The sequence below is a fragment of the Alexandromys fortis genome, unplaced genomic scaffold, assembly GCF_014885135.2.
Source record: "Alexandromys fortis isolate MF-2015 unplaced genomic scaffold, M_Fortis_MF-2015_v1.1 scaffold_21, whole genome shotgun sequence".
NCBI classification, from domain to species: Eukaryota; Metazoa; Chordata; class Mammalia; order Rodentia; family Cricetidae; genus Alexandromys; species Alexandromys fortis.
The window spans coordinates 8,998,189-9,022,762 of NW_026067905.1; the positions used below are offsets into that span (position 1 = coordinate 8,998,189).

Genomic DNA, 24,574 nt, shown 5'->3' on the forward strand with positions numbered 1-24,574 from the left:
CCCACAGGAGGATGAAGGTCTGTACAAGAGAAAAACAATGGCTGGGAAGAATGCTCATCTTCCTTGGCTAGAGTTCCCATGTAGGAGGGTGTGGGAGGCATCTGGGAAGGTGTGTGGCACAGTGGGCCCCAAAGCCCCGGATCTGTTCTTGTCCTCAGCCCTCTTCGGAGTCCTGCCTCTCACAGGTGTGAGGTGATGGAGGTGTGGGGTCAAATCCCAGTCTGCTGGTTGGAAGTTTCTGCTAACTTCTTTCTACTCTAAAGGATTTTTTTTTTTTTTATTTTAAGGGTAGTAAGCAGTAAGTTCTGGAATGTCTGGAACATGGAAAAGAGACTGAATAAATATACTTTCAAACCCGAGACTCAGCTCCTGGCCAGGAGACACGCAAACTTTTTAATATCCTTCTTCTGCATCTGCTTAAACGGAAACAGCCCCTGGTATTTTTAGCTGCTGTGTAATCAAAGGGGGAATGTATACTTTTTTCCTGTCCTCGTTAGAACAGGAGAATGAATTGCTCAATCCTTAGCAGAGTCCGGGAAAGGAGGAAAATCCCAGAGTCCCCACTGATTGGCCCCTCCTCTGTCCTGGCCAGGATTTAAACCCAGGGAGGGAAGAAGAGAGAGGAGAAGTGGAGGGATAGACCAGCCCTGAGGTCTGCAGTACCCGGACCAGCTCACTGGAGGCAGGAGGGTTGGAAGTGGTGCCCAGCAACCTCTCAGGTAAGAACGCCAGCTCCTGACAGGAGACTTTATCTGCGCTGGGGAGGAGGATGACCACTGTGGAGTGACTGCAGGCTGAAGTGCACTGCTGAAAATCCAGGTAATACAGTATAGACCAAGTTCACAACCGACTCCCAAGACCTGTGAGCCATGTCTGCAGCAGGTATTGGACTCTGTCCTCTCCACATCAGTAGGCACTGGTACTGTCCCCTTACCTGCCAAGTGCTAGGGTGCTAGATTCTCTCGGGAGCAGTGCATTTGAGATGAAATTTTTCCTAAGTCTCTTCTTGTTTTTTCTTGCAAAGGCCTCTTCTCTCCGTGTAATTTCTCATGTGTTATAGCTCGCTGTTCTCTTAAAGCAGAATTTCCATTCCAGTTGTGATTAGGAAGCTATTATAACTTTTCCATCTTTGAGATTTTGTGTGAACCAGTGAAGATGATGTTTGTGAACTCCCACGAAGGGACTCATTTAGTTGTATGTGTTTTAATTATTATTTGTGAATAGGAGAATTTCTTTCCCTTCAATTCTCATATAGTTACCCTTTTATAGTGCCCCCAAAGCAGGCATTTTGAGATACTTCAAGAGTGATGTGGTAGACTAATTTTTGGAGCTCTGACTTCTTATTTGTAATTTTTGAGGGTGGGAGAAGGTTGGGATAAGAAGAAGGGAGGAAGACCAAGTGGGACAAAAGCAGCACATCACTCCTAAGGATGAGGATTGCTTAGACATGAATTTATAGAAGAATATGCTCGAGATAAAGATAACCAGTTGTCCATACCAGTCAGTCATGGCTCTGCAGCCCTTGCAGACTCAGACTGAAAGGTGACAGTGTCAAGAGAAGAGATACAGGAGGAAGTAGAGAGTATCAATACTGGGGTCATTTCCCCCAGAGACAAAGGGAAAATCATACCTGGTTTTCTTTCATGCCCCTTTGAATTCTTCTAATGTTTCCAAGTGTGTTGATGCCCAAAGCAAGGAAACTAGGGCACATGATTTCCAGCCCATCTTGTGGCTGTTGGCTTCCATGCCAGTGCGGCGCTGTGGTTTGACACGTAGGGTGGGCTGGCGCTTTTCTGAGAGGATGCCTGAGGAAGTTATGCCCAGGCCCATGGAAACTCTACCTCCCCATCACTCACTTCAGAGCCGTGGCTCCCATAGGATCTGGCTGCAGACATGAGATCATGGTATAGGTTCTGCTGGAGCATCTGGAACCTCCAGTCTGGGAGCGGATGGTGCGGTGCCATTGGGTCTGATTCCTGATGGCAGCAGCTTGGCCTGTTCCACCACAGAGGGCTCAGGCAGATGCCAACCAGCTGCTACCTAAATATGTGCATAGCCAATGAGGGTATGCAAATTTTTGGAAGTTAGCATTGCCCCTTCAGCTGGATGGGAGGCTGGAACTTTGAAGTTGTTTCAGTATGTGAAAAACACATTAAACTAAAGAGAGGAATTGTAACTTTGCTTTATGCACGGTTAGCATTCACCTGTAGCCCAAGTGTCATCAGGCATCCATCACCACCGTGGAGAATTGGGATAATTGTAGAACAACTAACACTTTATCATTCTGGAGACTGGGTTGGTATAAGCAGGCTCCCGAATTTAGATCTCATATCTATTTTATCTTCCCATTGTGAATGAGATTGGTCCATGGGGACTAATGGAAAGCCTTCCTGGGAGAAATTAATTCATTCCCACGGGGATAAATGACCGTCTTTGCCCATTGTTCACAGACAGTTTTAAAGCTCTTAGCATAGAGACTGATGTATAAGAAGTGTTTAGAAAACGGTAGCTACTATTATCATCATTCACTGGACCCTTTGCAAAAGGCAGGTTAAGATTTAGTTGATAAAAGAAAATGAGCCTGTTGAAACTCCTGAAAAAGTAGCTGAGCTCCAGGGATGGGCTGGGTGTATCATCCATTGTCTCTTCTATCCTGGATGGTTGGAAACATATAGATCGAGGGTGTTGCCTAGGGTTGGAGAGCCCTTACAAACTCTTCCTGGGGACCCATTAGGGAGTCCCATTGGACTAGGAACACAGTCTAGGATGTGATATCATTTAAAGCTACATCTTCGCTCTTGACTGGTCTCTCATCCTGTAAGGAATGCCTGTTCAGAGAGTTCAGCCACAGGTAAGAATGTTTGTATGAGTTTGGCTCAACTGGAGGCTGGCTTAGCAGAAAGAGTGCTGCCTCCTACGCAAGATTCTCTTACATATCGAAGAATGGGAAATGGAGACATTGGTTATGTGAGGGCTCATGTCCTGGATGGGTCACACCACCATAGGTTGTTCAGCACCCTGAGAACTTGTTTTCCTAGACCAAGAACTCTTGTCGCAAGATTCAGAACAGCCCAGGGCCCAGGCTGTCGAACACCGGCAAATTAGGCTCAAGAAGAGTGGAGTGAGGAGTGAAGTTTGCCATGACATTTGTGGCTTCAGGACATCCACAGCCACCCCGTTCCTTCATTTCTCCTTCGTAGTTCAATGGGTTCAACCCTATTATTTGGGGAGAGCATATCTTCTTAGTGACTCTATTGGAAATCCACCGTAATACAGCTTTTCTGAGACCCAAAGCAGTACACTCATTTGCTTGTGGTTAACTCTTAGGCAGGATGAGGTCATGCAGGAGCAGAGAAAGCCTTGAATTTAAGTACGAAGCATTTTGCCAGTGGCTAGAAGTTGGCAAGTGTTCATTTGATGTAAGTAGTATTTTTTTCCTGACTCAGAGTATGTGTCTTTCTTCGGAGAGAATGAGGTGACCCAGGGGCCAGTCAGCCCTTCCGAGAAGACCTTGACAGCTGAGAGACCATTCTCTCCTGGTAAGATTTGGTTGACATGAGCCCAGTGGATAGAGGTCTTGGTACCCTCTGCTGTTTCCTACCTCCTTGTGGGAAGTGGTGGGACCTAAGCTGTCTGGGAGAGAAGGACAATTCATCATTCCAAGCATTGGCTTGCACTGGTCACAGGCCAGGCAGGCTCAGGCTTCCATTGCTGATTTATTGATGTTTTGCTGAGTACTTGATGTGCCTTGGCTTTTCCCTTCCTTTCAGAGCCCTCTCTCGAAGGAAATATGGCAGGAAAGAGGGTATTCGGTGTTTTTCTTTCCACATCTACAGTATATATTGCAGGAAGATGGAGAATCCAGACATTAACAGTGGATAGACCTGGTGTGTGATCCCAGCTCTGTTGCTTGACTAATTGACTGTCCTTGACAATTCATTAACATCATTTGAGTGTGTATGACAAAGAATATTGTTGATTGATTCTCGTCATTTTGAGCATTAATTAAAGCCAATGTTTTAAAATTATTTGGCCCAGTACTCACCATCTAATAAACACACACAAATCTAGTGGCCATTATTATTTAATTTACAAAATATTTGGCCAAAGCTGTACTACGTGGCTAGGAAAACAGGAGGGACCTGTATCGTCCTAGCAATTGCCATCTTTGAACTGACAGGCAATCTGGGCTGGGGAGAGACTTTCAGATTTGGACATGGTCCATTTGGGCTAGAAATGAAAGCTACAGGAGTATCTGCAGCCACCAAGAAGAAAGAGCACACAAACATAGACCCTTGTGACATTGGTGTGTCTCAAGGCTGATCCAGGGGACCATTCATCTAGGTCATGGTGAGCAGTAAACCCTGTGAAAGACCTTCTCAGAATGGTCACAGAGGCAGCATTTACTCTTGCCACTGTCCCTCACCTTCTCACACCACTCAATGCCCCTCCCACAATCATGAGACAGAAGTTCCTGGGGGACCCTTGGTTTCCATGGTTTCCTGTGTATAAATTCCCTTTGCCTTATGAATTCCTCCAGCGTCTTCCCCACTTTCCACCAGAAACTCCCTCCCCATAGAATCATCTTTACTCAGTAATGTATCATCTGCCATTTTTCTTGGTGAAATTTGGAGTCCCCCTCCCCTACACTGAGAACTGTCTGCGGTGTGCTCTGCATATTAATACAGAGGATGAGGTCATGCCTACCCTCATGCTGTTCAGCTAGGCAGGGCTCTCTGCCCCCACTCGCTGGAGCCGGAGCCAGCATCTTCCCTTCTTGCTCACACTTGACAGTGTGAGATTGAGGATTTCCCCTGCCCATCTTCTTTCGAGCAATCACTCTGCCCAGGAAAATCTGAGATCAGCATGTGCAACCCGAGAGGCTGTGATTAGCGAGGACATCTTGTTACAATTCAGGACAGGCGACACAGAAGGCTCCTGCAAGAGCTTCTGGGGCTTCTCGTATTCCAGGCTTCAAAAACAAACACTGGGAGACGGGGTTTTGGACAGTCTTACTGTGGTTTATGGCAGGAGTTCCCCTCTTTTTTTTTTTTTTTTTTTGGTTAGGAACGTCTTCTTAAAAAAAAACAACCCATCTGCATTCCATTTAGGCCTCAGGAATAGTGAGCAGAGGGCTGGAAGGGGCGCTGGAGGGTAGGAATGAACAGAGAAGTTGGTGTTGTTGATGCTATCATTGCCCAGAAGAGGTTTTGGAGAGTATAGTTCATGTCTTGCTACACCCACAGTAGGTGCTTGAGTGGGCACAGGAGCACACAGAAGTGAAGGCTCCACTGCTCGCCTGGGTCCAAACCTGTGGCCTTGCAGTTAGTGGTCACGTGCTCAGCAGCAAGTTGTTATGGTTGCTGCTCCTCAGCTTCCAGCTTGAGACTTGAGTGGACAGTTTGTGTTTGGTTGCTTTGTCACGGAGACGAACTTTTGAATGAATCTCTAGTTCATATTTCTGTTGGGCTCCTACCCTCCAACTCATTTTTGTGGCTCTCCCTATTCTGCCTTCTCTCAGAGGTCTCAAGCAGATTCCCAAACTTTTCTATGCTTTGGGATTAAATGACTTTCGTGAAGTCAAATCCTTTTCCTTGTCAGAACCTCAGTGCCCTGCAGTGCAAGGCTTTTCCTTTGTCCTCGCTCAGGTTGCTGGTATCCACGTATCCACACAGTGTGAAAGTGTGTGTGTGTGTGTGTGTGCCTAGATGTTGTTTGTCCTCTTCTTACAACTTATACAACTGTTCTGGCTTTTCCAAGTTGCTTTCTGGGGTGTGGTGTGACGAGGGGAATGGACACCTTTATTAGTTAGCTCTCTCAGTTAGTGAAGGTGTCTGTAGTACTGAATGCACACCTCTTTGTAGGAACTGATCATGAGTGACAGGCTCCCTGTTTTCCCTGTTGGTACCTCCTACTTTGCCCACTAGGACAGAGAACCCCTGCTGAGCATTGAGGCCCTGTCTGGCTGCAGCCTGGTTGCTCTGTGGGAGGCTTTAATGAGCCTCAATGGCATCAGCCTGACCTAATCAAACTCCAGGATGGAGTTTTTGTGGCTCCACCCACATCTCTGCCAAGGGCCAATCTCTAAATTGCTCCTGGCTAGTCAGGCATCCATCTCTTTTCCTGCCATGCCTTTCCATTCATCTTGGTTTCGCCAGCCCTCCTAACTTTCGGTAGATGCCTAAATGCTTCCCACCTATTTATTAATGGAACCCTGACAGTAAGAGATGCCCCCTGACCATTCCATCTGGAGAGTGTCGCTTATTATCTGTGGGTTCAGGTGCGGAGTCTTGGAGACAGTGGACTTGGGTCTGAGTGCTCTCTGCCCTTCCTGGCTGTGGTGTCCAGGACAACTTGCTCAACTCTCCAGCATCTGCCTCCTTGTTGGTGCAGAAAAGCATGGTATGGTGGTGAGCATGGACCTGAGAATCAGACTGCGCAGTTTCCAATCCTCCTCCTGGGCTGGAGTATATGTAACTTAGTGATAGAAGCAGAAGATCTTCCCTTCAGCATTGAAAGAAAAAAAAATCCCATGACTTCTTAGCTGTGTACTTGCAATGTGCTTCCGTTCCTGTCTGTAAATATGTATATATTTACAGATATATGTGTATATGTATGTACATACGTATGTATGTATGTATGTGTATGTATGTGTGTATGTATCAGTGTGTAGTTCAGCATGAGAGCACTTGCCTAGCACGTGCAAGGTTAAGCTCAATTCTAAGACACATGAAAAAAGCAATGGGCTCAACAACAGTGCTGTTGTGATGAATGAATGAGTTAGAAATGTGAAAACTCAGAACAGTCCCCATCACATAGAAAGCATTCTATGTGCTCCTATTGCTGTTGATCAAGGAAGTGGTCAATATTCAGGCTGCTATAGACACTAGGGATTAGGGTGATAAAGGCTGGCTTAGGTGACTAGCACTGTGAACAGTATATGGACTCAGAATCTGCTAAAATGGGCACTTTCCTCCCTGCAAGCCTCATGGCTTTCCTTGTGTTCTTTTCCTGGATCTAGGCCTCCTGGAGTGTCTGATCCCTTTCTCCAAGAATGGGTCTCTGGGGGATCTTTGCCTTCCCCCTGGGGCTTCTGCTTGCTTCTGTGCTCCTGGTGGCTTCAGCCCCAGCCACTCCAGAGTCTCCTGGCTGCAGTGACAAGGAGCAACAGGTCACCGTCAGCCACACCTACAAGATCGATGTGCCCAAGTCAGCTCTGGTTCAAGTAGAGACTGACCCACAGTCCCTCAGTGATGAAGGGACATCACTCTTGGCAGCCGGGGAGGCTGGGGAGGAGCAGAACTTCATCTTCAGGCACAACATCCGTCTTCAGACTCCACAGAAGAACTGTGACTGGGCAGACAGTGTCCAGGACCTGCTGGCCCGGGTGAAGAAGCTGGAGGAAGAGATGGCAGAGATGAAGGAGCAGTGTAGTGCCAACCGCTGCTGCCAGGGAGCTACTGGTGAGATTCCCCCCCTGGTATTCACTCTACAAACATTTAGTGAGTGTCTATGTGTCAGGTTCTCCCTAGCCTCACGGGTACCGTGAGATCCTGGTGCAGGCCCCTCTCACTGTCAGCTTTTCTTGGGGTGCAGGACACACCCGTGCTGTTTATTTGCTGATACAGCTCAAGGGACATCTGGAAGTCCAGGCAGGGAGGGTTTGATAGGCTGGCCTCGTGGGCTCATGACACCAGAAGGGAAAGACCCCAGGGCAGTCTTCCTGACAGGCCTGATTGCAAGTCAAGAGGTAAGTATAGAAAGGGGATGAGGGAAGCCAAAGGTGTGAAATTTCTCCAACTGTCCAACGAGGCTAATTTTATCAGTTATCACAGTTCTGAGACTAGAAAGGTGTGTATTAGCGTCCTGGCCCATAGTAAGAATTCAGAAAACTAAACATTTTTATTAGTTATAAAGTACACGTTTTTTTTCAAAGAATGATGTTTTCTTGGCTTCATGTTTTGTTTCTTTTTTAATTTACTTAATTTTATGTACATTGTTGTGAGGGTGTCGGATTCCCTGGAACTGGAGTTACAGACAGTTGTGAGCTGTCATGTGGGTGCTGGGAATTGAACCTGGCTCCTCTAGGAAGAGCAGTCTGTGCTCTTAACCACATGGAGCCAGGGCTATTTTCTGTAGACTTGGTTCACAACCAGCCTTGCTTGGTCTGGCTCCTTCCACCTGCATATGGAGCCATTGGAGTCCTGCCCCTTTGAGGCTAGAGCCCGGCCATCAGTGTGGACCACTTAAAGTCCCTTTATAGAAAAACACTAGTCACCACCATTCAGAGAGGAAAGAACCCAGTGATTTCACCCAAGAAGCAGCGTTTTAGACAAACAAAAGAGAAACTGAGATTTGCCTCCAGTGGAAAGCGTTTTCCTCACAGAGTCCCCACAAGATCCAGAAAATGTCAGTCATCTCTAACCAGTGACCTCCACCTGTTTCTCCCCTCCTGGCAGATCTGAGCCGCCACTGCAGTGGCCATGGGACCTTCTTCCCCGAGACCTGCAGCTGCCACTGTGAGCAGGGCTGGGAAGGCGTGGACTGTGAACTGCCCACCTGTCCCGGGGCTTGCAGCGGTCACGGGAGCTGCGTGGACGGGCGCTGCGTGTGTGACCAGCCCTACGTGGGGGTCGACTGCGCCTACGCCGCCTGCCCCCAGGACTGCAACGGGCATGGCGTGTGCGTGCATGGCGTCTGCCAGTGCTATGAAGACTTCACCGCGGAGGACTGCAGCGAGCAACGCTGTCCGGGTGACTGCAGCGGGCATGGCTTCTGTGACACCGGCGAGTGTTACTGCGAGATGGGCTTTACTGGCCCTGACTGTTCCCAGGGTGAGAGCCGGGAGAAGCGCTTTGAGGGCCACCCTTCCCACGATCCTTGGTCTCAGTTGTCCTAAGTCTATTTATTACATGTCTTACTTGAGAATCTCTCCCTTTAACCTAAATAACGATCCTTTTGGAGGGCTCAACAATAGAGTTGGCTGGTGGGGGAGGGGCTCCTCAAGTTCCACCTCTCCTCTAGGAGTTTATACAATTGACGGCTGCTGGGTGTGGCTTGTAGTAGGTTGGTGAGCATACAGGAAGCACTAACTAGACTCAATCAGTTATATACAAAAAGAAAGATGGGCGGGGGGGGGGTCGCGGAGAGTGAGAGACGAGGAGCCGCGAGGGAAGGAGAGAAGGACCTCCCCGTGGGTGGAAAAGAATGTTAATAGGGGGTAGAAGCGGTAGATATGCCCAAGATACATTGTACCTTTGTATGAAATTTTCAATGAATTAAACAAACAAGAATAAAGTGCTGGGCACTTTTTGGTCACACATAAAAGTTCCTGGTAGGGATCGAGAATATGCATTTATAGGAATTCCCCTGGGCCTGCTCCTGGTGGTGGTGGTCAGCAACCAGGCAAGAACTTCCTGGAGAGCAGGGTCCAGAATGGCGCGATCCTCAGTCTGCATCCCGCAGGCCTCCTTATAGCCGTAAATAAGTGCTAGTTCACTTGGCAGCCCAGTATCACCCTCTCCACCTTCACCTCTTGTTCCTGTTCCGCTTGCAGTGGTGGCTCCTCAGGGCCTGCAGCTGCTCAAGAGCACGGAGAATTCCCTGCTGGTGAGCTGGGAGCCCTCCAGTGAGGTAGACCACTACCTGCTCAGCTACTATCCCCTGGGGAAGGAGCAGGATACAAAGCAGGTCCAGGTGCCCAAGGAACAGCATACCTACGACATCATGGGCCTGCTGCCTGGCACCAAATACATAGTCACCCTGCGCAATGTGAAGAAGGACATTTCCAGCAGCCCTCAGCATCTGCTCGCCACCACAGGTGAGACACAGCCAGCCACCCCAGGTTTCTCCTGCTTTCCCCACAAATGCTCTGCTCTTGATCGCCCTAACTTGGAGTCTAAAAACAGCAGCTGAGGTCCCTGGGTGCTAGAGAAGCCACCTACTTCTCTGTGGCCCTCTTCCAGATTTCTGGTTCCTGGGTCCTTCAAGCCAGCAATGGAAACCTGATAGACTGAGTCTCAAGAGGTCTCCTGTTTCCAGGAGACCAGAAAGGTCTAGTTGCCCCCACACTCCCATACAAGTACCCAGAGAGTGAATTGTTGGCTCCTTCTGAGCTTCCGAGGTCATTCGGCAAGTTCAAATAGGGCTGGGTGAAGAAAAGTGGTTGACGTCCCCTGGAGCAGGTAGATTCAGGTCCTGAGGGAAGAGAGAACACGGGGCAGCTGAAGGTTTACAGAGTTGTTTACAAAGCTATGGGCAGTATTTGGGTAGCTGAACACTCAAGGTCTAGCAGCAATCATTCTAGCTCCAAGGACAGGATGGGCGTTGGTACACTGACCTAGGGGAAGCTGTATGAAAGGCCGCCCAAATAGGGGATGCTGATAGAGGGATACAGGCGGTCTACGGCACCCCTGCCGGGGGAGTAAAAGAATCAATAGCTTGAGCTCTTTCCCGTTCTCCAATCTATTGCTGATTCCTTCTGGCTGAACCCAAACTGGAAGACGTAATTCACAGAGACAAAAACCTGGGACACAAAACAGGGTGGAGTCCTGGACACAGAGCAAAGAGAGTGCAGGAGACTGGCTTGAAGGACAAAGTCTCCACTGTGTCACCAAGTAACACTGAAATGAGAGGAGGGATGAACATCGCTGCATATGTCACTAAGTGCAATAGCTCATCTCTTGGTGAACATCCAGGGAATTAAGAGTAGACAGGGATTTATTACTTGCAGCAAGTAAGGAGAGTGCTGGGACTAACTCTCAAAGCAGTCTTCTTCCCAAACACAGTGGAGGAAGGGTGGTATCTTTATTCAGAGACATATTGATAAAGGAAAAATTACCATCACATGTAAAGGTGAGCACATTGGGCTAAAACAAGCAAACAAACAAAAAGGCCAGGAACTTGAGTTTAGTTCCTAGAAGACATGTTACAAAATGGGCACAATAACTATTTGTAATCCTCATGCTGGGGATGGAGGGTCAGGTGGATCTCCGGTCAGTCAGCCCTAGCCTGCTCAGTGAGCTCCAGACCAACGAGAGAGCCTGTCTCAGAAAAACAAGGTGGACAGTTCTTGGGAAACAACCCCCTGAGGCTGTCCTCTGGCCTCCACACACATGTGTAAATGCACCCATGTATGTATATACACACACCATGAACATATGCAGTGGCTAATATTAGCCATTCCATGCAAAGAATTTAGTATTATAACGCAAATGAATGACTCAGAGTGTCTGGACCTATTTTGACTGGTTCCTCATTAGTTACTTTAATGGCCTTTAATTGCAAAACTGCCACCTGCACCATCATCACCACCGCCAATAAAGTGACTTTGAGCCACCTATGGCGGCACGTGCCTGTCATTCTAGCCCCCAGGAGCCAGATACAGAAGGATCACCGGCCCCAGGCCAGCTTGAGCTACACAGTGAGACCCATTTCAAAACAAAAGAATTTTGAAATTATGTTAAGTCATTTAAAAGGGTGGCTGTTTTCCTCTACGTGTGGTTAGGAACTACACGTTGTGGCTGCCCGGCAGCTAACACTCTCTAGAAATCTAGTTTTTCATGAATATTCTTAAAGTGGCATTGACTTTGGGGAGTTTGCATCAATCTAGTTGTCCCAGTGACTCTGATTTGTTCCTTTACTCAACACTTGTTCATCAAGGAGCCACCGTGTGCCAGGTGCTGTTCTAGGTGCTGATCAAAATTACTGCCATCACCCTATTCCCAGTCCTTGGGGGAAAGATCTGGATGGGTAGGATGTTGGCATGCAGTCGTCTTTGTGGAAACAGAGGCTGCCTGTCCTGTTTTGGTGGCAGGAGTGAGGTTTGAGTAGATCAGTGTTGAATGGCTGGGAGAGATGTGGCAGTTTTAGGGCGGGCCTTTTCGGGGATCACTAGAAACATCCTTGCAGCTGGACAGTTGGATCTGCTCATTTCATCCTAGAAAATATCCATCGTGGAGAGCTCCAGCGGTGTCTCAGCAAGAATGCAAGGCAGGATTGGCTCTAGACGAGGGGTTGGATTAGATAACAGGGAGCGCAGGGATTTGCTTTGGTGGGGATGCTATAAAGAAGTGGGGGGCAATTCTGTGATTGAGCATCGTAGGGGATTTTCTCCAGAGTGAGGGCTCACCAGAGGCAACCAGAGCCGTGACTGAGAAGAGGTAGTTGTGTTGCCTGTTAGTCAGGAGGGGGAACATTTTGTCATTTCTGTGGACAATAGTCTTGCTTTTGTCTGTGTTCAGACACGGTCATAGGATGGCTTTGTTTTTGTCTCAATCTTGCATGCTGGCCGAGTGTCCTTGACTAATGCTAATGCTCTGTGAAATGGTTTACAAGCACGGGAGACTGCTGAGCACAGCTGCAAGAGCCAGGCCAATGTCTGACGGTAGGGGTTGCTTTTGTCTGCAGCTGCATTGTCTGCAGCTGCATTGTCTGTAGCTGCATTGTCTGCAGCTGCATTGTCTGCAGCTGCATTGTCTGTAGCTGCATTGTCTGGAGCTGCATTGTCTGCAGCTGCATTGTCTGCAGCTGCATTGTCTGTAGCTGCATTGTCTGCAGCTGCATTGTCTGCAGCTGCATTGTCTGTAGCTGCATTGTCTGTAGCTGCCTTGTCTGCAGCTGCATCTGCCACAGGCAGGACAGCGCTGAGACTCCCAGGAGAGGGCAGGAACATCTGGTGGAAAGCCTTAGCAACCCTTCTTAGAGTCTTCCTCTGAAGACTTGTAAAACCTTGCTACCTCACTACTGTGAAGTTTGTCTTTCTGTCTAAACTATTCAAGTTCAAACCTATCTTCCCTGCCCCTCGGGGGAGCTTTAACTTTCTAACACTTACTCCCATCTTGAACATTCTCCTTAAGTCCTTGCTGCCTTTTTTTTTTTTTAATTTGTGAATCCTCCAATTCTCTTAAGCCATGTAGGATGTCTTCCACAATCCTGCAGTCATTTTGTCACTTCCCTGTTGCCTTTTCACTAGGGGGGTTCCCTCTTTGAAAGAAGTCTCAGAACAGAACCTGGGGCCAGCAGGTAGGAGCTGCAGGTGAGAAGAAAGGCTCTGAAGAGTTCCTTGTCTATAGAAGAGAGAATCACAGATATTCAGAGCTGAGGGATCTTGAGATAACTGAGTTCATACTCTGCCTAATACGAAAGTTCCTGGTCTTATATCCTTGACAAGAGGTCAGTCAGAATGGATGAAAGTGCCTCCAAGCTAAGGCAACGTGACCTTGGAAGGGGGCAAGGCTGGGAGTCTTGGAAGTTGTTTTTCCCTGCCTCAGACTTTAAGAGCATTCTCTATCAACCTGGGATACAGCTGTTGCAGTTCTAAGTCTTCACAGGAGTCCTGAGTTGCCCCTCCCCAAAGGTCTTTGCTTAGTGTGCCATTCCTTTGTATTATAATTTTATGCTTTTCTTTCTCAGTGGCAGGGCAAATGTTTAAACCCATGCATTTCACTATGAACAAAGTCATATGATGAATGTTCTTTACAGGACAGGGCCGTGTGGCATCATCAGCACACTGGGGACCTTGTGAAAGTAGTAGAATTTGATAGACGGTTCGGGAAGAATCCAGAGACAGACCTAATTAAAAATCACCTGCTTTGTACTTTTGCCTTGGGTTAATCTGTAGTGCATCTGAGCACTGTGGGATCTAACTTGAGAGGAAGAGGAAGAATCTGGCTCTATTAGAAATGTAATATATTGAAAATTTGAAATGAATTGCCCCAGCTTTACATGCATCGATTCCCATGGCTATTGCTAAGGACAGGGGCTCAGTAGCCACAGGGAGAACACCAGTTCAGAGCAGCTGAACCCCAGGCTGGGTACTGTGGGTGCTGACCCAAGGGGAGCAGCTCCGGCTTGGTCAGAGTCTGTGTGGGAAGGTGGGATGTGTGGAACATAGTGGATGAAGTGTGGGATCTTCCTAGGAAGACTCTGCCTTTTGTGGAAAACCTCGAGACTAACATCCAGCTGCTGCCTGGGGACCTCTAAGACCCCTGTTAAAGACTGTCCTGGGGCTGAAGCCAGCTCTCAGTGTGTCAAGGAAGGGAGCTGACTTAGTGGCCAATGGCCTATTTCAGACATGTGTGGTCTCTGTGTTCAACCCTTTTCACTTGTCTTCTCTGATGTTTGTCCTAGATCTTGCTGTGGTGGGCACTGCCTGGGTAAATGAAGAGACAGAGACATCCCTTGATGTGGAGTGGGAGAACCCGCTGACTGAGGTGGACTATTACAAGCTTCGGTATGGCCCCTTAACAGGGCAGGAAGTTGCTGAGGTCACTGTGCCTAAGAGCCGTGATCCCAAGAGTAGATATGATATCACTGGTAAGAGTCTACACTGGGAGATTCTAGATGCTGGCTGCAGAAGCTACGGTGAAGGGAGGCGGTGTGCACTGGGTCTTAGGGATCTAGAGTCTAGATACCTAGGTGCAAGCCTGCTCCCAGAGCATGGTGTCTCTGTGCCGGCATTTCAGGACTGGAACCCCAGGACACTTCTTAAACAGTCTACTTCTAAAGTGTCATTCCTATCAGCAGAGTTTTTGAGGCCCTATGTGTATTTGGGGCCCGAGAGATGGCTCAGTGGTTAAGAGCACTGCTCTTCCAAAGGTCCTGAGTTCAATTCCCAGCAACCACATGGTGGCTCACACCATCTGTAATGTGATCTGGTGCCCTCTTGAGGAAGAGACCTGGTCAGTCATCCTCATCAACTTAGATCATGAAGCACAATATGGACAAGTTCAATAGAACCACATGCTGAAAAAAAAGTATATATTTTAGGATGTATTTGATGTTGTACAGGTACTTCTTTTGGAGGAATATTGCAGGGGAGTAGAGTGGGGAGGGAGATATCTATTTATCTATAATCTGTATATATAAATATACATATATATTATTGAATTATGTATATATGCATATATATATTGCTGAGTACTATGCTAAGAAAGGTTTTGTTAGGCAAAGGGTAGGAATCCCTTCTTAGAAGATTGAACTAATGTTACTGGCTCTCAGGAAAGTCTGGGATGTGCCAAACTTTGTAATACTCGGAGTCTCTATACTTTTCAAGGCCCCTTTAGAAAAGTGATATTATGTGATACACAGTCATGAGTATCAAGATGGACACAGGTCATTAGAAGAAGCCCATTCCAGTGAAGGATCCCCAGCTTCGTGGTCCATCCTCTGGGTCCTCACTCTGCTGCCTGCTCCCTCAGTTCCTTTCTGAGAGAAGAGCTCGCAGCTCTCCCTGTTTGTGGGGAGGAGAATGAGCATGTGGGCTTCATACAAGCAACTGTTTGTTTCCATGTTGCCAGTGGAATCTGAGCGGTTGTGTCACGAGGAACAACCATTCCAGTTGTTTCCGCAGCGAGATAACTTAGGCCAGATTCCTCCTTTTTCTTCTATTATAAGAACGAGTTTGGAGGGAATCTGGTTGTTAGGAGCTGGAAAACATTTGGACTATAAATAAAATAAGGAAGTAAGTATTCAATAGTCAACAAAGAACAGGAGACCCAAGGACTTTGTGCCACTTGATCCCCACCCTTTCATGATCCAGGGCTGCTTATCTGCCTCTACTGGCAAGTTTGGGGATCAGCATAAATCTTACCTCCTCAAGAGAGCCCAGGTCAAAGCTGTGTGGGCGTGGGGTCCAGAGCCTGTCTTCACATACGCACCTTGGCTTCTTTTCTCTAGGTCTGCAGCCTGGAACAGAATATAAGATCACAGTTGTTCCCATGAGAGGTGGCCTGGAGGGGAAGCCGATTCTCCTGAATGGCAGGACGGGTATGGAAGTTCAACCCATTTCACATTCTTGATTTTTTTCTGGTCTCTGAGTGACAATTCCAGGATTTCCATGGAGAGATTCTCTGACTTCCTGGATGGGCAGAAGAACAGAGGCAAATTTCTCCTGTTTCCCTTTGTTTTCTTGCCATGGGAAACTCTTCCTGGGATCTTGGAGTCCAGGGGAGATAGTATTCGTGACACTTGTCTTCTGATTTCAATTGTTTCAGTCACTGAATTATTGTCTCGAGAGACTTAGTATGTGTGCAGAAGTGCATTCCCCAGGGACAGCTGGTCTAGATTATTTTTCCTGTTGTATTTGTAGTTTTTCATAATGTCAACATCCAAGCAGTCTGCTTTGAAATGGGAAATGATGGTTAAGGCCGTCTGTCATACGGAATCATGATATAGTTAGCATTTCTCTGTGAGAATATTTATAAGAGGTTATGCAGCCTTTACCAGCCAGAATGGAACTTGAAAACGTTGTAGGCTTAAGTACATCTTGAACTGTGAGCCTCCTGCAGTGATTGCGCTTCTGCCCACGCAGATTGGGCTCTGGAAAAGGCTGATACTTGGAGCCTGCAAAAAAGGAATCCTTCAGTTTTGAGTTTTAGTTTAAAAAGTGGCTTAATTCTTTCCAGTTTAGTCTTAGAAGTAAGTAGGTGGAGTAATGTAATAATGAGGATGAGGCAGTGTGAGGGTCGAATGAACAAGTTCTGTTTCCTATGAGACAGTTGGCGTATGGAAGGGTTAGAGACCTTTGCAATTATAAAGGAAGAGATGTAATTTAATTTATGACCCAGACAAGATGGACTGGGTTAGTCTGCCTAAATGGTTGCTGAGATATTTGAGTGAGTCAGAAAGTGGTAAATACTTCCCTTGCTTCTGAGAGCTTTCTCTATGGCTTGATTGAGAAGTTATGGTTTGAGAAGTTAGAGATCAATTGAAAGTTTGCTATGTGCCAGGCAGCAAATTCCCTGGACATTTTTCATGGGTTTTGTCATTTAGTTCTCAAGCCAGTCTATGGATGAGCTGCTACTATTATTTCTAGGTCCTATGCATAAGAAAACTTAGACTCAAAGGAGTGAAGACCAAGATCACCCAGCCAGGAAATGCCGAGTTGGGTTTGAAAGAAGGATGTTCCCATTTAAACATTGGAGCTTAGCTACAAAGGCAAAGTGCTTCTTATTTGACCCTTCTGTGAGAGATTAATAAGTTTTCTCCTCTTATACAATCAACACAACATACAACATTTGGTCATTAAAGTGTGTGTGTGTGTGTTTTCCACATGCCCTAAGCTTCTCCATCAGATACCAACTGGGTATTGTACAAATCAATTCACTTCTGATAGTACCTACTAGAAGTAGTGTTAGATCCCAACAAGTGAGAGGTCACTTGTTGCTCTTGTACAGGACCTGGGTTTAATTCCCCAAACCCACATGGTGGTTTACAACCATCCAGAACTCCACTTCTAGATCCAACACCCTCTTCTGACTTTCTTGAGCACCAAGCACACATGTGATGCACATGGGGATGTAAGCTAAACACTCATACACACAAAAATAAAATGAATAAATGGTTAAAAAAATAATAAAAGATCCCAAGGCAGATGGGTCAGAATTTAAAGATGGGTTCAGAAGGGAACTGGAGAACTGTCTTATTAGAATTGGAAACAAAAATCTCAGCAGCCATGGAAGGAGATGGGTGGGGAAGAGGTGGAGATGTGAGTTAGGGTCTAAAAGAGCTGCTTGCTCAGTGGTGTGGTAGTGTAGGCTGGCAAGCAGCTGTATGGTAGGGGGTGGGGCGATGCTTCAGAGTGAGAAAGCCCAGAATGTTGGGAAAAGCACACTTCAGATTTTGGTTAGTATCAAAAAAAAAAAAAAAAAAAAAAAAAAGGAAAAGGAAAAGTATTTATTTTTAAGTCTGAACTCAAAACAGCAAGCATGCTTGGTAGAGCTGATAAGTACATTATTGCATTAAGGGGATAATTATCCCTTTCATCGCCCTATCATGTGTTCACGTCCCTTGCCTGTGGCTAAACGTTTGGTCTCCAGTGGATTAACTTTTGGGAGAGAGACAATCGCCTGTCCTAATCTTTCCAGCAGATCAGAATGGCAGTGTCTCCACCCAGAATACCCAAGAAGAGAGGTGAAACTCAGCTTCCCTTCCTTGACCAGGGGGAGCTTGCTTTCCCTTAATGGATGTAAGGAGCCCTGATACCTCCATCTTTCCATGTGTTATTTTAAACCTCAGGGAAGTCAATTGTGAAGCTTCCCTTCCTAATGTTCCTGGGGTGGAAGTAGGGATGGGGGATGGAGACGCGGGATATAGAGCCTAAAGGAGGATCAGGAGGGAAGATCCACCCTTACCAGCCTGCAAGTCAACTACAAGTCAGCCAATCCTGGTGGCACAACCTCTACTTCTTGACTAAAGCCTTTCATAGTCACATTAAATGTCACAGACTCTGAGTTCTTACAGCAATTAATTGCATGTGCCATTGAATTGGTAGTTAACCTTTCAAGTATATTATCCCAACTAGACTATTAGCATCCAAGAAGTGTTTTTTATTGTCAATTATATCCTAAAATCAGGATGAGCTGCTTTATTGGATTGCAAATAAATCTATGGTATGTGTCCTACTAAAATAAAAAAGAAAAAGATTCTATGGTTTCTGAGGCCAGGAAATAATCTCAGGCCTGGTTAAGACTATTAGTTAATTTAGGAGATGAAAAGATTTGTGTTCTCCAAATGTTTTGCATCTCACAAAATGAAAAAGAGTACCTGAGTTTAAGAACAGCACATTCACAGGCAGGGAGGGAAAAATGTAGTTCGGTTATTTTCCACTTAGCAAGTCAGCCAGCGGAACTTGTTAAACCCAAACTCATAAAGCCGAAGGGTCTCCAAATAAGAGTTTATTGAGCTGTTACAGCTGCTTGACAGAAGCAAAACAAAGCAAAAGCCTGACCAGGTTCTTGGACAAGTTCCTATGACTATTGGCAACAAAGCTAAATAGCAATCGAAATATGCGCATGGGATATGGAGTCAGGAATATATTTACAAAATTCTGGGAAGGGAAATGTACGTACTAAACACTGAGTCTGCACTGACAATAGGTGAGAGATTGGATTATCATTGGCAGCAGGAGATACTCCACATTGTAACTCCACATCGACAGCTCTGCCTCTTGAGTTCTCCTCGGGACCTCTGCTCTGCTACAGTCAGGACCTTGAATTATGCTGCAGAAAAGAATTTGAGGACAAAGCAATGAAGCACAACTAGGGTTTAGGAAGGAAAACAGTGGTTAAGAAGGAAATGGTGGTATATACTCAAGGCCTAGGTATAGGCTTCTCAAGGGACAGAGAATAACAAACATTTGACAACTTCTATGAAGGATTCTGAAGTCAGATTGGTCAAAGGACAAGATCTGTATCTAAATTGAAAAATCTAAAATTAAAAAGGTGAATTAAAGTGTTCTAATATACTTATTTTTAACGCAAGACTTGTACCTGTCAGTGAGATTATAGGGTGGTTTATGAGTGTATTCTTCAGGTTCATGAGTGAGCACAGGGAGTGCTGAGAAGGAAAGTTTCTGCCAAAAAGGTCGAAAAAGTTTTTACTATTTCTAGATCAGAAGAAAATCAAGACCTCTTTATCAAGACCCCCTTTTTGACTGTCAGCTCTATTCACAACATTTTTTAGGTTCCCCCCCACCAGAAAAGTACAGGTTTATGATAAAAATCCTGATGTGGCAAACTCAAAGGCCACTAACATTTTGTTCTTACACATGGCTGATTGGTTGTTTTAAGTGTTCTGCTTCATATATCTCCCAGGAAAAGTGACAGTGTTTCTATGCAGTCTTTACAATGGGGGTATGTGTGACAGAACCTTTCCCTTCCCACCTCCCCTTAATTTTCCCTATCTTCCTATCCTGTTGCAGGGTTATGCAGCGTGGAGCATATGCAGAAAGAGCAGCGTCAACGTAGAGCTCAATAAAAATCAATAAAGAGAGAGAGAGAGAGAGAGAGAGAGAGAGAGAGAGAGAGAGAGAGAGAGAGAGGGGAGAGTGAGAGAGCAGCGTCTATTGCTCTGGATGAGTTGGTATTAGTACTTCTGACAGCTTACAAGTTGACAGAAGTGGCCCTGGGCAGTGACTAGATTTAGGTCAAGGTTTCTATGTAGCACGAAGAAGGGGGAAAGGCCTTATGGTTAGTTTCACTCAAATGTGCTAACTGATTCACTTCCTTTACTTCTTCCCTCCTCCTCTTCAGCCATTCTTTTTATCAAACTACTATCATGAAAAGACAAGGCTGACAGAGCCGATGAGGACCCCCCCCCCCCCCCCCCCCCCCCCCCCCCCCCGTGTCCAGGACGTGAGAAGTTGTAGCCGCGCCTCCTTGTTGGGGCCAGGTTGGAGACTCCTGATCTGCAGCCGGGGCTACAGCTGTAACTCGTCTAGGATTTGGCCCACCACTGCGGCTACTGGAAGATTTTGCTGTGTGGAAAAAACGGTTTAATGATCCCCACATCCCCTCTTGGCAGACAGGGAGGTTTTGGTCTTGCGGCGCTGGCTTCATGCAATGTGGCATTTTGTGAGTGTGTGGGGTCCATCCATGAGGTCTGCCTTGCCTTCTCGGATGTCAGCATCTGATTGCCACCCTTGTTCTGTCCTGTGAATAGTTAGGGGTCACAGCTTTGTGAGGATTTCCCTGCAAGTTTATGTTGTTGAAGAGTTGCAAGAAAGGGGAGGGGAAGGAGGCAGAAATCACTGAGTTCTAATCTCTAGCTGGACTTCTGTGGTTAAACTTAAAAATTTAAAGCTGTTCTAAATATAGAACTAGACTGAATTTTCTTTTCTGGTATCCATAACAAAGACCTATTTATTTATTTTTATGTGTGTATACATTTATGTATGTATTTATTTATTTAGGCTTTTGGCTCAATTGTTACCTAGGCCACGTCTGGAATCTTATCCCAAAGTGGGTAAAAAAAAAACCCCACCATGTTGGGAAGACGAGTACTACAGAGAAAGAAATGCTTTCTTCAGTGACTGAAGAATGAAGAAATTGGGGTTTTTCCTTGTAATTCACCCTGGAGTCTAGAGGGTTGAGGAGTAACAGACATAGGATAAGTTGATGAGGGAGAGAAAGTCCCTAATGAAGTGTGTTACTATCATTCAGATACCCTGGTTCCTCCTCTTTATGCTCTGGTGTGTCCATGTAACATCTGGTATATATGTTTTTGACCTTGGAGGAAGAAGAGAGACTTAGCAAGGTCTAAGTCATCATCCTGCAGTATAAGCTTGAACAAAGCATTTCTCAAATGGTCAGCCTGTTTACATGCAGTGCAGAGTAGAATCTGACCCAAAGGGTAAAGCCACAGAGAGGACAGACCCAGCATGAAGACAAAGGTAGAAAGCTTTCCCATCCCAGTTTAGTCTCCCATCAGACGCATGCAGATAAAAGCTGTGAGTCAGTCTTCCTAGCAAAGTGTTCTTTAAGTCCTCGAAAAGCCATCTAGGCAACTGTTAGCATTATAACCACACACTGAATGTTTCCCATGGCAGAACTAGTGGAAAACGACAGTGTATTTAACCTGCTTGTGTGACCTACACGATTAGTGATCTTTAAGTGAAGGACAAATGAGTCTAGAGGGTTTGTTTAGGGTTTTTCTTGGCAGCTCCTTTACCTCTTCCGTGTCCCAAGGCTGCTGAAGGGGAATGAGCTCCAGGTCTGGCCATGTTGGATCTCTCAGTCCATGTAGACAGATTTGGTCCTACCCACCCACTGGCCTGTGCAGAGTGCCCAAAGCTGTGGGCTGAGTATTGACTGGGCAAGCTGAAGAAGTGAGAGACACTGGGCGTTATAGATGTGGGTGGGCCAGGGACTTCAGGAGCAGGACTCACTCCTGTCTCTGTGTCCTTACCTCCTACTCTCATCTCATCGCTATGGCCCAGGCCGAGCTAGGGTTTTGGTAGTCTGTCACCATCCCTTCCTAGCAAGCACAGAATCATTTTGGATACAGAAAGGGGAAGGAGGCAGGGAGGGAATCATTTCTGTTGGGTGCATGCTTCCTTCTGAACAACCTCTTAGAGCCTCCTGAAATTGGGGTTGGGATTCTGTAGGTTTCTGCACCCAGATTTCCTCCTCTCTCATTCTATGGGGCTCTCTTTGCTAGTGAGGTAGATACATCTAGCACTCCAACAGCCCAGGGCCATTTTCTCTCTCTAGGATACTCCCTAAGTTCTAATCTACTACTACTACTACTACTATTTTATTTCAGCTTACAGTAGCCTCTCAGAGCATATTTTATTCTCCCCACAACTTGTTATTAAGGGCTACTCCACATAGATTGATGCTTTGTCATTCATATTGGATTGGGTCCACTCAGATGACTCCATTTTGACTTTATTATCTCCAAAAGGATTGTTTAAAAACAATAAAGTTCCAAACTGAGGTACAAGGCACAGCAGGTTGGCATGCTGTATTGGAGCAGAAGGACTGGACACAATTTAACTTATGCCGCCACCGATTCTCAGCTGAATGTGGGCATTCAAAGATGGTTAGGGGAGTGATGGCAACTAGTATTTACTACTGTTGATCTTAGACAAGTTATATAACCTAAACCTAGCATATACTTACTGTTCTAAGAGTGGAAAACTTTATTAGTTTTCCAAACTAGTGGGGCATCTAGTAAATGCCTTTTGTTTTTACCATGAGATTGATAAGTAATGTATGAAAAGCACATGACCCCTGGTGTGTGCTTAGAAAATGGCAGTTGACTTACTAAATGAAATATGAACAGCCTCTGGTAATGGAACACATTTCATCTTTTCATGCAAATAAAACACTGTCCTTATGTTTGATGAAGGTGCACCACAGCCGAGGTCACAAAAAGGGACTGTGTGAAGTTATCCCTTCTCTCTGGAAGGTCCTTTAATGAGACACCAAGAGCGGATTGGACTGAGAAGTCGTTCAGTGGCTTTTTAGCTAAAAGGATGTAGATCAATATACAGAGGAATTGTAGTGTCTTGTCTTAGTTTTCTTCTGCTCAATAGCTTTATCATTGCCTTGATAGATGTGTATGGATGACTTACTTATAAAATTCTCCAATGGCAGGAAACTGGACTAAATTATGACTGGAACTTAGGAAGTAAAAGTAATAAATAGGAATGTTGGGTCAGGACATTATTACACATTGCGTAAAATGGGGCTGATGGGCTTCACAGGGAAGCCCTCATTCTGTGATGTGCATCAGAACCACTAAAATTTTATAGTGTTTACTAACTTATTATATATTTTTTGAGATAAAGTTTTGCTCTGTAGTTCAGTATGGTGCTGGACTTCATATATAGCCCAGGTTTACCCTGAACTTGTGATTCTTCTGCTTCAGGCTCCCAAGCACAGGGATTGCAGGTGTGTACTGCCACAGCCAGGGAGCTATGTGTATATGTGGGGGTACTTGTCTCTAATCCCAGCATTCAGAGGGATGAGGCAGAAGATTGTGAGTTCAAGGTGCAGCTGAGATAAATAGTAAGAATCTATTTTTAAAGAACCATCCCCTCCCCCACCAAAACCCAAAAGCAAGCAAGCAAGCAAAAAATCCAAAAAGAAACACTAGAAACAGAGATGCTTAGGGCTCATTCTAAACTTTCTGAAGTGGAATCTCTGCTGGTGGCACTTGGCAGGGACCTAGTGTTGACAAAATTTGAGTACCCCAAAGCTTGATAAAGGTTAGTAAGTGCTGGTATGAAAAAGCTTGGAGACTTCCTGAAGCCCTAGGTGCAGGGTGTGCTATTGAGACGCATGTGTGTATCCAGAATACAGCTGACAAATTGTTCTGAATAGAAACATCCTCAGCATAGACTTCCGGCTGTGTTATTTATCCATAACTGCTGAGTCTGTCACATTCCCTGTCATGCACATTGTGGTGAGGTAAATGAACTAATTTTTTTGGCACTTTTATTTGGGAAAGGAAGAAGAAAGGAACATTGTATAGATAGATGATAAATGCCTGGTCTAGAAACATTCATTGGAAGAAGTAGATAGACGAGATCAGTTGTTTTGTTTTCAGGAGACGAGGTGAGGAAGACTACCTGTTCTTGAAAACTTGCTGAGTGGTCTCCTGGAAAGGGACCTAGAGGCATCCCATCTGTGCCTATGGTATACATTTTAAAGGAGTTATACTTCATAGAAACTACTATGTCAGTGAGAACATTGAATTGACTATTTAGGTGTTTATCTGCTGTGCCTGATGTGTTCAGTGATCTGAAAGTAGAACAGATTTTTTTTTTCTCAGTCTACAGACCTATTCACAGTTTAAGACTAAAGCAGATTCTAGGTGTCTACCTGTCACAGTTGAAGGAGAGACCCCTGACCTGAACTCTAACTAAAGTGACTGTGGCTTTCAACAGGCAAGTGGGTTCTCTAATTTTTCTTTCTTATGTATTTTTATGAAGAAATTGATGGACCAACCAATGTGGTCACTAATCAGGTGACAGAAGACACGGCATCTGTGTCCTGGGATCCAGTGAGGGCTGTCATAGACAAGTATGTGGTGCGCTACATCTCCCCCGATGGGGAGAGCAAGGAGAAAGCGGTCCCCAAGGACAAGAGCAGCACTGTTCTGACGGGCCTGAAGCCAGGAGAGGCCTACAAAGTCTTCGTGTGGGCTGAGAGAGGCAACCAGGGCAGCAAGAAAGCAGACACCAAGGCCCTTACAGGTAATGGGAGAATGGGATTGGAGAAGCTTCTTCAGGGTAAGGAGGAGATTGATTTTGAAGGTGGAGATGGTTGCCACTTGGCATCAACTC

At 45.9% G+C, this 24,574-nt stretch overlaps 1 protein-coding gene across 6 annotated transcripts in view; it reads left to right on the forward strand.

The window, feature by feature from the left end:
* The first annotated feature begins 622 nt into the window (after window positions 1-622).
* The window catches only part of Tnn (tenascin N), a 70,779-nt gene continuing 46,827 nt past the window's right edge, over window positions 623-24,574 (forward strand). For 5 of the 6 annotated variants that reach the window (XM_050135422.1, XM_050135426.1, XM_050135427.1 and 2 more), the window contains exons 1-7: window positions 623-719; window positions 7,022-7,463; window positions 8,460-8,834; window positions 9,557-9,820; window positions 14,131-14,316; window positions 15,679-15,768; window positions 24,221-24,484. In XM_050135422.1, coding sequence (XP_049991379.1) covers window positions 7,055-7,463; window positions 8,460-8,834; window positions 9,557-9,820; window positions 14,131-14,316; window positions 15,679-15,768; window positions 24,221-24,484 — 1,588 coding nt within the window. In that variant the 5' untranslated portion in view covers window positions 623-719; window positions 7,022-7,054. Of the gene's footprint in view, window positions 720-3,446; window positions 3,540-7,021; window positions 7,464-8,459; window positions 8,835-9,556; window positions 9,821-14,130; window positions 14,317-15,678; window positions 15,769-24,220; window positions 24,485-24,574 lie in introns of all 6 variants that reach the window. The other variant, XM_050135423.1, reaches the window with a different exon arrangement.